Source organism: Eriocheir sinensis, chromosome 35 (assembly GCF_024679095.1).
Source record: "Eriocheir sinensis breed Jianghai 21 chromosome 35, ASM2467909v1, whole genome shotgun sequence".
Taxonomy (NCBI): domain Eukaryota; kingdom Metazoa; phylum Arthropoda; class Malacostraca; order Decapoda; family Varunidae; genus Eriocheir; species Eriocheir sinensis.
The window spans coordinates 14,902,157-14,916,830 of record NC_066543.1 but is presented as its reverse complement, the minus strand read 5'-3'; the positions used below and the strand labels follow the sequence as shown (position 1 = coordinate 14,916,830).

General features: G+C 51.3%; 1 protein-coding gene across 1 annotated transcript in view; it reads left to right on the top strand.

Moving 5' to 3' along the window:
• LOC127007465 (CLIP-associating protein 1-A-like) overlaps positions 1–14,570 on the top strand; it is an 82,029-nt gene extending 67,459 nt beyond the window's left edge. Inside the window, exon 5 of the mRNA XM_050878522.1 lies at positions 14,494–14,570. Coding sequence (XP_050734479.1) covers positions 14,494–14,555 — 62 coding nt within the window. The 3' untranslated portion in view covers positions 14,556–14,570. The remainder of the gene's footprint in view (positions 1–14,493) is intronic.
• The last annotated feature ends 104 nt before the right edge of the window (positions 14,571–14,674 follow it).

Below are 14,674 nucleotides of genomic sequence, written 5' to 3'. Positions count from 1 at the left end.
GAAAACAAATGACTGTGTAATGGTTTAAACTGACGGAGAGGGGAAGGGAGAGACCAAATAACCCACAGGAACAAGCGCTTCGAGGCTAAATGACTGCAGGGTGGACTCGGTTAGGGACGGGCGAGTGCGGGAGAAGCGACAGTAATGGATTAGACTGAGGGGACGGCTGATGGCATGGCACGGGAGGGGAGGAGATGAAACCACTGCCGGAACAAGTGCTTTCTGGCCGCACAGTTAGGATGGGCGGTTGCTGGGCGTGACTGTGTAGTGGGTGGAGGCTGAAGGGACGCCCGGCTGTACTGGAGGAACCAAGTGCTTTGGGACTAAATGAACAGGTGACGCTGGGACGAGGGAGGGAGGTGAACTTTCAAACAGTAAAGGGCCGGCCGGGTGGTGGTGGCTCTGAGGAAGCTGCGGGGACGAGCTGGCACGGCAGGGGTGGTGGGGGAACGAACGTGGACCGACTTTAATGAACGAGCGTGGGAGGAAGATACAGGGAGAGGGAGGGAATGGGGAGAAAGGGAAGGGAGGGTGTCGGGAAGCTACTGGCATTGGAATGTACATTAAAAGTCTGGTTTTGGGTCCTTCCGTAGTTTCTTGCACTCCCTCCCTGCTTTCTTCTCCCTCTTTCCCTCTCTTCCTCTGCCTCTCCTTTTTTCTATCACCTTCCGCCTCCTCCTGGTATTGGGTCCTTAGTTTTTTGCACTCCCTCCCTGCTTTCTTTTCCCTTTCTCTCCCTTCTTTCCTCTGCCTCTCCTTTTTCCGTCACCTTCCGCCTCCTTCAGGTTTTTGGATCCTTTCCCAGTATCTTGTTCTTCCTCCATTCTCCCTTTTTCTTTCTCTCCTTCCTTCCTTTGCCTCTCCTTTCCTTCTGTCACCTCCGCCTTCTGGGTTTAGACTGTCATCTTGCACTCTCCTTTCTCCTTCTTTTTCTTTTCTTCCTCTGGTTCTCTTCTCTTTCCGTTCTCTTCCCCCTCCTCCTCCTCCTCCTCCTCCTCCTATTGTTTCTTGGCGCCGTGCCTTCCTCTCGTGTCGATAACCAGGTGAAGCGAGCAGCAGGCGAGTGTCTTTCTCTCCTCCCTCTTCTCCTTTCTCCTCCTCCTCCTCCATCGTCTCACCTTTCCTATGTCCTTTTTCGTCCCCTCAACATAACAGGAGCTGATAGTGAGATAGACTCCCGTTTTTTGCCTTTCACTTCCACCCTCCTCCTCCTCCTCCTCCTCCTCCTCCTCTCTGACTTTTTTTTTTTGTATCCTCTCCCTTCTCACTTAACTGAACTGATAGGGAGATATGTGACTTTTTCTTTGCTTCTTAGTCCCATATGTCTCCTCCTTCTCCTTCTCCTTCTCCTCCTCCTGAGCAGCGTGGAGGCAGTCTGAGCCGTAAATTAACCCTTCCCTTCCCGCCTTCTCCTCCGCTCCCGGAACTTCCGCCCCTTTAACTTCGGTAAATGAGGAAATTGAAGGCGTTGGTGGTTTACGGGGCGGCGGGGGAAAGGCGGACGACAAGGCGCTAGTCAGCCACTCAGCAACTCTCCTCCAGCCACTCAGCAACTCTCCTCCAGCCACTCAGCAACTCTCCTCCAGCCACCCAGCAACTCTCCTCCAGCCACTCAGCAACTCAGCCAGTTCTCAATTCTTGCAGTCACCATATCAGCTACTCGTCTATACTGTCAGTCACTGTTATCACCAGCGTGTTTGTCAGCCACTCAGCCATTTTATCGGTCACACTGTCAATGTTTGCCTCGCCCAAGTGCACTCAACCCTTTGTTTACCAGCCACCCAGCCACGTAATACCCTAGCGTGTCATTCAGCAAATCAATCAGTCTGTCACACCATCAAAAACAACCCCATAAGTCACTCAACCAGCCACTCAGCCAAACGTGACCCTCCAAACATCAACAGCAATTACACTCCTCATCCACCACTCAGGAAAGTTTTGAGAGGTCGCGGTCGTAGGTACGGATGGTCGTAAGTTGGATATGTCGTAACTCGGGGACAATCTGTACTCACTCGACGAATCAGTCACTCGGAATTCAGCCAGCCAAGGCATTTAACATTCAAGCAGACAGTCACTCAGCCAACCCACCGGCCAGCCCATCAATTAATCATTCATTCAGGTAGCATTTGAGTCAGTAGGCGTCACTAAATCAAATAACCACTCAGTCTATTAAACTCATTTAGTCAGCCAGCCATCTAGTCCGTAAATTAGTATACTATCTAATCAAACATGCATCCCGTCATTCAGTAAACTAACCGCTAAACCAGTCATTTCAGCATTCAGTTAGTCATCCAGCCAGCCACTCAGCCAGTCAGTCAGTCACTTAGCCAGCATCCAGCCAGCCCGCCAGCGTGTGTGGTGTGCCGGCGTTGTCCTCACCCAGGCTGTGTCCTCAAGCGTTCTGTGATGTGCTGGTGGGAGAGCAAGGAAAGGAAGGAAGGCACCGTGAACAGCCCTCTCTCTCTTCTTCATCCCTCCCTCTTTACTACGGCTTGTCACTCTCCTTAACCCTCATCCACAGCCTTTCTCTACCCATCTGTCTCTCAATCTATCGAAAGCTATCTCCCCGTCCCGTTCCTTTCTCCCTTTCCTCGCAAACATCATCAGAGGGACCAAACTTTCCTCCCTTCCCTCCCTTTCCCTCCCAGCATCAGTAGGGGAGCCAAATTGTGTACCGTGAGGAGCATTACGCGTCTGGGTTCTATGGTGTGGGTGTGATGGCCTCGTGTACGGTGTGGAATGGTGTGTGTGTGTGTGTGCGTGAAGAGACGGAATGATGTGGAAGGGAAAGAACGGTACCTGGAATGGCGTCGTTGGTGGTGTCGGTATTGGACATGAGAATGACCATGTAGTAGTAGTAGTAGTAGTAGTAGTAGTAGTAGTAGTAGTAGTAGAAGTAGGGAGGGCGAGCACGCAGGGCAAAGTTATTCTCTTTTAAAGGGGACGTACGGTAGCGGGCTTTAGGTATCCACGCCATTAGGAAGGAGTCTGAGGGGAAGGGATTACAGAACGGCGGAGGAGGAGGAGGGGCAGGAGATGGACGAGAAAATGGAGATGGAAAACAAACTGAGAAAGAGGATAAAGACGAAGTGGAATCAAAGAGAGAAGGCAAGAGAGAATTGAGGGAAGGAGGAGGAGGAGGAGGAATCAACCACCATCGTCACCACCGTTACTGTTTTCATGGACGGAGAGGAGGGAGAAGAGGGAAGACACGCAGCAGCAAGCCCCACCAGGTGTACATCTTCTTACCTGTCTGTCTGGGGGGGCGCTTTTCTCCTCGTATTTACCTGGAAGCTGCCACTCATCACCACCTGTTTGCCCTCCAGCCCCCTAACCCCCCAACCCCCACCGCGCCCCTGGTAACTTGTGCATCTCAACACCCAATCCTTCATTCGTATGTGTGTGTGTGTGTGTGTGTGTGTGTGTGTGTGTGTGTGTGTGTTCAGGCCCGAGGGGAACATGCAGCACTGAGTTAGTGAAAGGCGAGGGGAGATTGGGCGAGCCAGGGTAAGGAAGAGAACGGAGGGAGGCTGGAGAGGCAGGGACCAAGGTGAGGTAGGGAGGGGGGACCTTTGGCGCTGGTGTGAGGCGGGGCGAGGGTGTGCTGCGGGTGGTCACTGCAATGAATGGCTACGCAGGCGAGGAGAGGCAGGCACTAGAGAACTGATCCTGCTTTCTCTACTCTTTCCTCCCTTCTCTGCTCTCAGTCTATCTATCTGTACCTCTATCTATCTATCCACGGTATGTGTCTGAATTTATCTATGCCTATCTCATGTGTTTGTCTATTTATCTACGTTATCTATCTATCCATCTAATTAACTACCTACCTATCGTGTGTGTGTGTGTGTGTGTGTGTGTGTGTGTGTGTCAAGGTTCGCCGGAATGGGTGCCAGCAGCGAGTGAGGTAAGGAAATGGATGTGGGTGGAAGTTTTGGAAGCATTTACGAGCAACGCAACTCAAGCCCTGACACACACTTCCTCGCCCTGCACTGCTTCACGGAGACCATTCCTCACGCTGGGCCAACTCAAGCAGAGCCTCATCTTGTGTGTGCCTCCAAGTGTATGCCTCCATGTGTAGGCTCCTCTTAAGGGGCTATTACACTGGGCAAATTTTTCCGTGGTTCTTCTGTCAAACCACGATTTCCGCTAGCCTGGTTCTCATTTGTTTCTTGGTATTGCTGCTGCTGATTATGGTTTAGTAATACCGTCGTCCTTCGGTGAAATCTACCGTAGCTTTGGAAGATCGTGGACACGTCAGAAAACCACGGAAATATGAGAACCACGCCAGCGGAAATCGTGGTTTGACTGAAGATCCAAGGAAAATTTGCCCAGTGTGATAGCCCCTTAAGCTAGACTCATTCTCCCCACCGTCAATAAAAAAGGTGACTAGTACAAATGAGGACCTTGAGCTATCATTGGCTATCATTCCCCTCCGTGGCCTTCACTAACCGCAGACATTGGCCCTCTAGAACATGCACTTGGACGTGGCGGCCTTGGCGGTGCCCCACAAGTCACAGGTGCAAGGCGTGGCGCACCTGGCCGACGGAATTTTAAGGATGGGAAAAAGAAAACAAGAGAACGCTGCACATTATCCGGTCCATTCGCTTTCAGGACTGATAGATTCGTAGCTGAGGAAGTTGTAATTTTAGTGTTTTATAATCCACCGGGCTAAGCGAGTCAATTCACCAATCCCGTAGTCACACATCACGTTGATTAGTTTTAGAGTAAATATGTATTCCACCCTTTCTCTTCCTCCGCCCCTCGCCCCCACACGCACCCACCGCAGTAGCATGAAGTTGCCGCACCGATACAGAGGAACGAAAGTGGGTATGTACAGTAGAGAGGTCCTGTTTGCCGGCCCCGATCATAGGTTTGCGTAAGCTACTCTCTCCTCCCCGCCGTTGCATAGTACTGTTTTGGTGAGCCCACGCGGACCAGTCCTGTGCTTGGCTCCACCTTTGTTCCGCCGAGTGTCTCGGGTAGGAATGATACGCGGAAGTTGTTTGTGAAATTTGCTTTCCTGGAGGCGCAGATGTCCATTGCGTCTGTCGTGACACGTGTTTAGAGTTTTTCATGTGTCAGAGAATGATGTGGTATGTGTCCGGACAATAAATGGTGTGTGTGTGTGTGTGTGTGTGTGTGTGTGTGTGTGTGTTTTCATATATATATATATATATATATATATATATCTATATATATAGATATATATATATATATATATATATATATATATATGTGTGTGTCTGTGTGTGTTTCGTGATAGTACAATGGGGCGATGCAGTGTTGGGGTTGCTGCGGCGTGTTGATAGAGGAACGGGACAAGGTGCAAGGGGGGGTGCGTGATTGGTAGTGAGGCGGGGCAGGGAGTAGGAAGGGGGGCGTGATTGGGGGGGATGAGGGTCGATGGTGCCGATGTAGTGAGGAGCGTGACTCTACCCCAACACGCCGCCGCCCCGCCCCGCCTTGCGTCACTCCGCGAGGCACCGGCACTTGCTCCAGCGCGGGACGTCACCTGGCTGGCGGGGTGTGTAGGGGGAGGGCAGCACCTCACCTGGAGAAGGGGTTCCTGGTCTGAGAGAGTGTGGGAAGCTAGTGATTGAGAAGTGGGCCACCTGCATTGAGATTACTGTTTGTCATCAGGGCACTATTGAGAGGGGCGAGTCAAGAAGCAGACAGCGGTAGCCTGGAGGGGAACTTTTGATCGGCGGCGGGGCGGGACGGGGCGGTGGCGGGGGCGGCGCGGGATCAATATTGGCGGTGCAGTTAATGTTGCATGGCGTGGCTGGGCTACGGCCGGCCTGGCGCCGCCCTGACGCTCAGGGGACACCTGGGACCTTACCTGGACCACCTGGCGCAGACAACATGAGGCTTCCCGTCTGGCTCACCTGCAGACACACACACACACACACACACACACACACACACACACACACACACACACACACACACGCATACACACACCTACATTATATTTAGATTTTTCAAGGGTTGTTTGTAAGTGTGAGGAGCCGCAAGCATGGTCAGCGCCCCTCCCACAGTGGGCATATTAATTGCTGGTGTTGGAGCCATGGCATCCTTGGCAGAAAACTTTGTTGTAAAAAGTTGAGGCAGTAACACGTTGTAGCGGCATTAGTAGCCGCGAGGACTCAGACTTAAGAAATTGTTGTGTCATCTGTAGAGCTGCCTCTCTGGCTCCCTCCGTGAACATGCCACCGCAGCTGTGTTCAGGCGCCGGGAAGAAGCAAGGAAGGTCAGATAATAGCGTCCTCACACACCTTTCCTACCTGAGACACGAGACCCCAGCAACACCCTCGCGCCACACCCTCGGCGTCCCCTCCATTGCCCCTGTGCCCTCAACTATATACTGGCCAGGAGCGAAAGGGAAGGCAAGGAAAGTGAGGTAATAGCGACCCCGCCTTGACCCAACGTGTAGACCCTGAATCTCCCTCGCCCTCCCCTCTGCGCCACGCCCACCGCACCCCATCACCCCTGTGCACTCCCCTCCCTCACCCCGGGCTGGATCAGGAGGAGGAGGAAGAGGGGACGGAAGGAAGGCAAAGAATGTAAGGTAATAACGCTTCCCCTCAGACCCTGGAGGCACCGGACTGAGCATCACCCTCGCCAGCGCCACGCCTCGCCCTCTCTTTACCTTAGTCCTCCTCCTCCTCTTCCTCCTCCTCCTTCTCCTCCTCCTCAGTTACGTTGACAGGTAGACGAAGAAAAGGGAACGGACAGTGCAGCTTCTCTCCCCTCCGTCCCGTGGGAGGCAGCAAGGGACAGAGCAAGGCGGGTAAACGGTCATGTCGTGAAGGGTTTGCTGTCCTGATTAAAACAGCGCCTCGTGTTTGCCGGGGGTTGGCTCCTCTTTCTTTTGGACGATGCATATTACATTGCTTCCTCGGCCGCTTCATCCTTCTCCTCCTGTTCCTCCTCCTCTTCTTGTTCTTGCTCTTGTTCTTGTTGCTGTGTTGTTCTTTTTTCTTCTTCTTCTTCTTCTTTGTCCTCCTCCTCCTCCTCTTCTTGTTTTTGCTCTTTTTCTTGTTATTGTTGCTGTTTTGTTTTCTTTTCTTCTTCTTTGTCCTCCTCCTCCTCCTCCTCCTCCTCCTGCAGGCGTTTTGCTGGAGGGCTGCCAACTTAATCTCACGGGACGATCTTTTTCAGCTTTTGTTGTTAGTGTTTATTGTGTTACGTATCTTCAAAAGGAGAAAAAAAAAAAACCCATCAAGCTCATTATTTTGTAGCTTGCCTGTACTTGTGTTGCGCTTGAGAGGAGGAAGAAGGAAGGAAGCGAGCAGTAGCCGTGTCGTTACGGGTGTGGTGGTGGTGGTGGTGGTGGTGTTGATGGTGGTGGTGGTGGTGGTGGTGGTGGTGTTATTAATGTTGGCAATGGGGACGGTGTGGTCAACCTAAGAATTTATAACGCATTAACCATTCTCTCTCTCTCTCTCTCTCTCTCTCTCTCTCTCTCTCTCTCTCTCTCTCTCTCTCTCTCTCTCTCTCTCTCTCTCTCTCTCTCCAGTGTGATCCCTAGTAAATACTCTCCCTTATATTGAAACACACACACACACACACACACACACACGCACACACACACCTGGCTACCGACCCCATGGCGTTGGTCCGCGAATTAGTCTCGCTGGATTATGTTCGATGGAGGGGAAGGAGGAGGAAGAGGAGGAGGAGGAGGAGGAGGAGGTAGTATAGTGTAGTCCAGGGGATGTCAGCTGACGCATCCACCCTCCCCCCTTCTCTCCCTCTCTTCGATACATCTCACCCTTTCTCTCCCCACACCTCCCCTTCCCCCTCCTCCGCTCTACCACCACCATCGCCACCACCAGATGTCTACGTCACTTGATCCCTTTAAACGTCACCCTTACCCTTACCCAGCTGCACCTCCTCCTCCTCCTCCTCCTCCTCCTCCTCCTCTATTTATATTTTTGTGTACTTACTGTTTTTCTCTTCCTTCATTATCATAATTTTTTCTTCATTGGCTGACTCATCCTCTCTTACTCATGTTGTTTGTTCTAATTTTATCCACTTCCTTGTATTCCCCTTCCTTGTTTTCCTCCTCTTCTTCTTCTTTATCCTCTTCCTCTTTTATCTCTTCAATCTCGTTTGCCTTTCGCTACTGGCTTGACATTTGTGTGTGTGTGTGTGTGTGTGTGTGTGTGTGTGTGTGTGTGTGTGTGTGTGTGTGTGAGAGAGAGAGAGAGAGAGAGAGAGAGAGCGGTGTGTTTGTATGTTGGCCGTGTTTGATTTCTCTTAATATGCTGTGCGAGGAAAGGGCAGCGTGGGAGACATCCTGCTCTCTCTCTCTCTCTCTCTCTCTCTCTCTCTCTCTCTCTCTCTCTCTCTCTCTTGTCCTTTTAACTAGTGACCTGCGGGTTTGATGGCGTGATGGTCCTTCTTTAATCTTCCTCCTCCTCCTCCTCCTCCTCCTCCTATCTCATAAATTATACCATCTCATTCCCATCCTTCTCTCCTCTCCCCTCAGGTTCTTCTCCCCTTTTAATCTCTCTTCCATCTCTCCTTCTTACCCTTCGTTCTTATCCACCTCTTCTCCCTCTCTCTCCCTCCCATACCCTCCGCCCCTTTCCTACGTTCTCTCCGCCCCTCCATTTAACGATTAAGCTAAATTTTCCTGTGAATGCAAAGTCCACCATAACCATATATAAGTCGGTTATCGTGTGTCCCGCCGCGTCATTGTGTAACCCTGACTTATGGCTGCACTGTTCTCCTTTGCACTCCCTCTCCCTCGCCCTCTCTTCCCTTCTGATGTATCCTTCTCCTCCTCCTCTCTCATTTCTTTTTCCCCTCTCTACTCTTCTTCCTGTCATGTCCAGCTTCCTCTTCCTCTCTGTTCCCTTTTCACTTTTAGCTCCTGTACTCTTTTTCTGCCTCTCCTTTTCCGCCTCTTTCCTTCTCCCCTCTTCTCCCTCTCCCTTCAGTCTTTCCTTCTCTCTCTTCTTCCTCCTCTTCTTACCTCTTTCCTTCTCCCTTCTCAGTCTTTTCTTCTCCTCTCTTTCTGCCTTCTCCTCCTCTTACCTCTTTTCCTTCTCTCCTTTTCTTCCTTTCCCTCCTCAGTCTTCTCTTCTCCCTCTCTGTCCCCTCCTCTTCCTCCCTCTTTCCTTTTCTCCTTTTCTCCTTTTCTTCTTCCTTTCTGTCCCCTCCTCTTCCTCTTTTCTCCCCTTTTCTCTCTCCTTCCTCTCTTTTCTTCTCAACTTTTCTCCCTTTCTCTCCTCTTTTTCATCTTCCTCTCCACCTGCTCTCTCTTATTTCCTCCCATCGGTTTCCTTTTTATTTATGTGTTTTTCTTCCGCATTTTTGATCCCACTTCCTGTGTGTGTGTGTGTGTGTGTGTGTGTGTGTGTGTGTGTGTGTGTGTGTGTGTGTTTCGTTCCAGCTTCATATTCTTGCTTCCGCGTTCTCTCTGACAGACGCACATTCCTCTTCTTTCTCCCTTTATCAACACCATCTGTTTTTCGCTAATTTGTCTTGTTTTCCTATTCTTTTTCCCCTTCTTTTCTTCCTTGTTTACATGCCTCACTTTGTTCCTCCCTTTACACCACAACTAATTTTCTTCCTCTCTCTCTCTCTCTCTCTCTCTCTCTCTCTCTCTCTCTCTCTCTCTCTCTCTCTCTCTCTCTCTCTCTCTCTCTCTCTCTCTCTCTCTCTCTCTCTCTCTCTCTCTCTCTCTCTCTCTCTCTCTCTCTCTCTCTCTCTCTCTCTCTCTCTCTCTCTCTCTCTCTCTCTCTCTCTCTCTCTCTCTCCTCTCTCTCTCATCTTCCCTCATCTCTCTCTCTCTCTCTCTCTCTCTCTCTCTCTCTCTCTCTCTCTCTCTCTCTCTCTCTCTCTCTCTCTCTCTCTCTCTCTCTCTCTCTCTCTCTCACCCAGCAACACTCCCCATCCCTCCATTTTTTCCCTCCCTTAACTTCTCTTCTCTTTACCTTCATCCCCTCTACCCTGTTCTCCCTTCATATCCCATTCTCCCTTCTCCCGCCTTCTCTCTTCCCTCTCCCCTCTCCTCCCTTCCCATCCTCCCCTCTCCCTGTTTAACTTCTCTCTACTTTACCCTCCCTCAGCCCCTCTGCCCTCTCTTCCCTTCTTATCCTCCTCTCCTCTACTCTCATTCCTGCTGTCTGGCCCACGTCTCGCCCCGATAAAGTACTGCCTCAGCCGCCCGTCCTTCCCCCCTCCTTATCCCTCCCGCCCCTCGTGTAGTACCAGAAGCCGTCGCCCCCTGCCGCTGCCGCCTCCCTATCGCTGCGTTTTATTGCCGCGTTGTAAAGGGAAGTCGTTTAACCTGTCGCGGGCCTCATCATGGATCACCTGCGTTGCCAGTCCCCTGCTCCCGTGTCCCCGAGCCTGTAGCCTGTAGCCGTTGTTGAGCCTGCTTCTACCATGCCTCTCTTTCACGGCTGATATACGCCTCACCCTTCTCCTCCTCCTCCTACGCCTCCCCACATCTTTTTTTCCACTTTTTTCTCCCCTTCGTCTTCATTCTGTCTTCGTTTTCCTTAAGTTTGCCTCCTTCCCTCCCACATTTTTCCAACTTATATCCTTCCCTCCTTTGTCATCCTTTTTTCCGTACATCCTTAGTTAGCCAGCCTCCTTTCCTCCGTTCTTCCTTCCTGTTTTGTCTTCTTCCCTCCTTCAGCATCCTTCTCTCCCTTCACCTTCTGCGTTCTTTTCTCCCATCCTCGCCTAGTCCGTCTCCTTCCCTCCGTTCTCCCTTCCAGTTTCCTTCCTTCCATTAGTTCTCTTTCCTCCTTCTGCGTTCTCATTTCTCTCCTTTTCTCCTTTTCAGTCCCTTCCCCTCCCTCGGTTTGCCCTGCCTCCTTCCCTTCATTCAGAGTCCCCTTCCTCAAGTTGGCTTCCGCATCCTTCCCTCCTTCCCTCCCCCAGCGTCTCTTCCCGTCTCCTGCCGCCGCCGCTACAGCCACGCGCCTTCCGGACTCACTCAAGCGTGGCAGCTCCCGTCATGCTGTTGTTTGTTTTTTGCTGTTGCTGTCTGTCCTTCAAGTTGCTCTCTTTTTATTTGTGGGTGCTGTTGATTTCTTCGTCTTTTTCTTCTTTGTCTTCTTTTTTCTTTCTTTTCTTCGTCTTCTTGTTCTTCTTGTTCATGTTCTTCGTTTACTACTTTTTATCTATCTTCATATTTTACTGTTATTACTTCTACTTCTACTACTACTACTACTACTACTACTACTACTACTACTACCACTACCACTACTACCACTACTCCTAATACTACGGGGCAAGGGGAAGGGGTACCAATGCCATGCTAGCCTGAAAGAGGAAGGAATGCAAGGGCTGTATAGGCAATCAGGAAGGACTGCAAAATTTCCTCACCGTTAACAGTGTTCCCTGATTGACTTGATGGATAGGCTGCAATCCCTTCCCCTGGCCGCCACCAATCATGTGCACTTCCCGCCAGGCGTCTACCAATCACAGGGGGCGGGGGCGGTGGAGAGGGTGAATGGAGTGGGAGGGGAGGTTGCAAGGGCTTATCGGACTTGGCAATGTTGATGATGATGTGCTGTCGAAGGGGCGGAGGGAAAGAGGATTTATCGCTAGTCAATGTGTTTAGTGTCGCTCTGGCTTAGCTCCTGTTAGGGCATGTGTGTTTGGCAGCAAGATGCGGTTAAGCTACGACCACTGATTGCCACTAATTCAATTCACCCTTTTCCCCCTCCTCCCCTCCTATCTCTCCCTTCCTCATCTCCCATCATCAAGAGTCGCTTCAACATTCCTCCCTTCCTTCCTTCCCTCTTCGTCTTAACAGTAGGTGGGTCTTCTGCTCTCCCTACTGCCTCCTTCCTTCTCTCCCTCCTTCCTTCATCATGTTGTCCCCCACCGTCAGTCAGTGGTCCAGCGGGAGGTCTTCCTGGGCCTGTCACGCTCCCTTTCACTCTTATATACGCTGACTTGTAGACGCCGGTGGATGAATGACTCGGGAAAGGGGGGAAGAATGACCGAAGAATGGCTTAGGGATAAACAGGCAGGGCGGGAGGCCAATGTGGATGACATTCGGGACGTGGTGAGTGACGCACGGCCTGGGGCGAGATGGAAGAGCGAGGGGCGGCCAGAGGAACAAGTTTTGGGAGGTTAGGAGGCGAAGACGGAGGGTGCAGGTGTATGGAGGTTGAAGGTGCAGGTGTAGGGGGTGTAGAGTACAGGTGTGGCGTTGGTTTCTCAGGTGTGTCGAGGACGTGAATGGCTGTTACGATCGAGGAAGTTGAAATTTTGGGAGGTTAGGACTCGAAGGAGGAGGGTGCAGGTGTAGGGAGGTTGAAGGTACAGGTGTAGGGGGTGTAGAGTACAGGTGTGGAGTTGGTTTCTCAGGTGTGTCGAGGACGTGAGTGGCTGTGACGATCGAGGAAGCTGAAGTGAATCCTCAGGTCCTTCCCTCCGACGTCTCCAGCTGCTGTACTCTTGGCCGCTTTCGGCCGTCACATTAAATACTTCCAAAGGCCACAAAAGAGATTAGTCGATTTTTTTACATTCATGGCGTAGAAGTCTTGTCAAACTATCAATAGACTTATAAAACTACCCTTGGAAATAACCTCAACCTCTACGAAAGCCTTGTGGGTGTGTGAGTCCTGAAATGTTTGAGGATATGGGCCCAGGCTTCCTTCTCTCCGTATGATGAGTTACACGACGTCCCCCCACCCCACCCTCCCTCCCCGTATTGTGCCATGCCTCGCCCGTCCGGAAGGTTCCCCCGCCACGCCGCGGCTCCGGGCAAACATCCCTCTTCACACCTTTTTGATTCGCACTTCATCTTTGTGTGTTTAGACAACTCGTGAGTGCGTGGCAGATCGTAAACTGAACGCACCTTTTTATTTGCACTTAATGTTTCTGTGTTTAGACAAGATATAAATATAAATCTCAACGCTTAAACTTTTTGTTTGGCTAATGTTTGTGTGTTTGTACACTCGAGAGAAAATCAGACTCGGCTTTAAATATTTACTCGTCTCGTAAATAATAAAATTGTTCATCGTAAAGCGTGGAGAGGCCCGTGTTGTGACCCGCGCCGAGCCTCGCCCCCCGCCAGCCTCGCGTGCCTCGGGCTGGGCGGCAGGTGGGGTGCCCGACGCCCCGCCAAGGAGGACGCCCAAGAAATACCGCTCCCCCTCCCCCCTAACACCACCGCAGCCTGACTAGTTTTTCCTTTTAGTAATCACACTCCGCATAATCCCCCGTCACCGTTTTTGTATTATGTTTCCGGCGAGCGAGGCGGCGTCACAGTACCTCTGCCTAGCAACGGGCGCTGCGCTGGACTCGGAGGTAGATGGTCTTGCGTTCACTTCCTCGTCCGCCCGCCCGTTTGTCACTTCGTCACGGCTTTGCGGCAGTAAGTTTCCACACCGTAGCCTGTGTGCGCGCGGTGATCGAAAGCGTGCTAACCACAAGCCAGGCCGCTCCACTTCAAAGCTGGCCACAAAGCCTCGAGGCAGCTGTGTAGGTACTGCTGGCGTTCCGGCTGGCCAGTGAGAGAGAGAGAGAGAGAAGAGAAGAGAAGAGAAGAGAAGAAAGGAGAGAGAGAAATCTTGCATGAATACCTGACAAGATAATACGGAGTTATGTTCACACACACACACACACACACACACACACACACACACACACACACACACACGGGATAGATCGTTTCAGCAGGGCGGGGCGGGGCGGGGCGGGCATGTGTGTAATGGCATTGTTCTCATCATACTGTGAGGGAAGGAAGTGTGGAGGGAACAGCAGCAGCACGCGGAAGGGAAGGAGGTGAGGGGGACACGCTTCTCCTCGGCCAGGTGGACACACGCTGCGGATGTTCTCCCTCTTATATCGATTGCTGCTGCCGCTGCTGCTGATGATGATGATGATGACGCTGTTTCCTAACCTTGGCAACCATTAAGAGGCGACCCCCGCAACCTTCTTACCCTCCCGCTTGTCCTCCCGCCCCAACCCATTTGCCAGGCAGCCTATCAGTGCTTCAGTGCGGCAGATAAGGCCCGGCTGGAGAGGCACAGATTGGAGGCTGGGAGGAGAGAGAGGGCTGGCAGGTGTTACGGGCCGACGAGGAAGTGAGGGTTGGTTCTGCTGCGTTGATGCTTGTGTTTCTTCCCTCTTGTGTTGAAAGGAGAGGCGTGGAGTGTTTTTTTTTCTTTAGTTGTTGTTCTTGTATTGACGAGGGGAATATAGTGTGTGGAGGTAATGATTATAGAACGTATTATTGTTTTTTGTATCAGAGAGAGAGAGAGAGAGAGAGAGAGAGAGAGAGAGAATTATTGATTTCAGTTATCGATTCCCAGTATTCCTCTCTTTGGTGGATTGCTTGTCGCTACTTCCATTTCCTTTACACACACACACACACACACACACACACACACACACACACACACACACACACACACACACACACATCTTCCTACCCAATACACTTTTCCCCCTCCGTAAAATGTCTTCACTTTTTCCCTTAAGTAACCTCATTATTTTTTCTTTTTACAGGTACGTGCTTGGCTTGCGATAGGGAGGGGGCAAAAACTGGGCAAGAGGAAGGGCAAGAGTAAGGGCAAGAGTAAGTAAGTATACACAGTCTCAACTCCCCTGACTTCCCTCTCTTCCTTTTCTTTTAACCAACCAGTCGTGTATTTTTAAATGGATGTATGATAAGTGAAGCGGCAGAGGA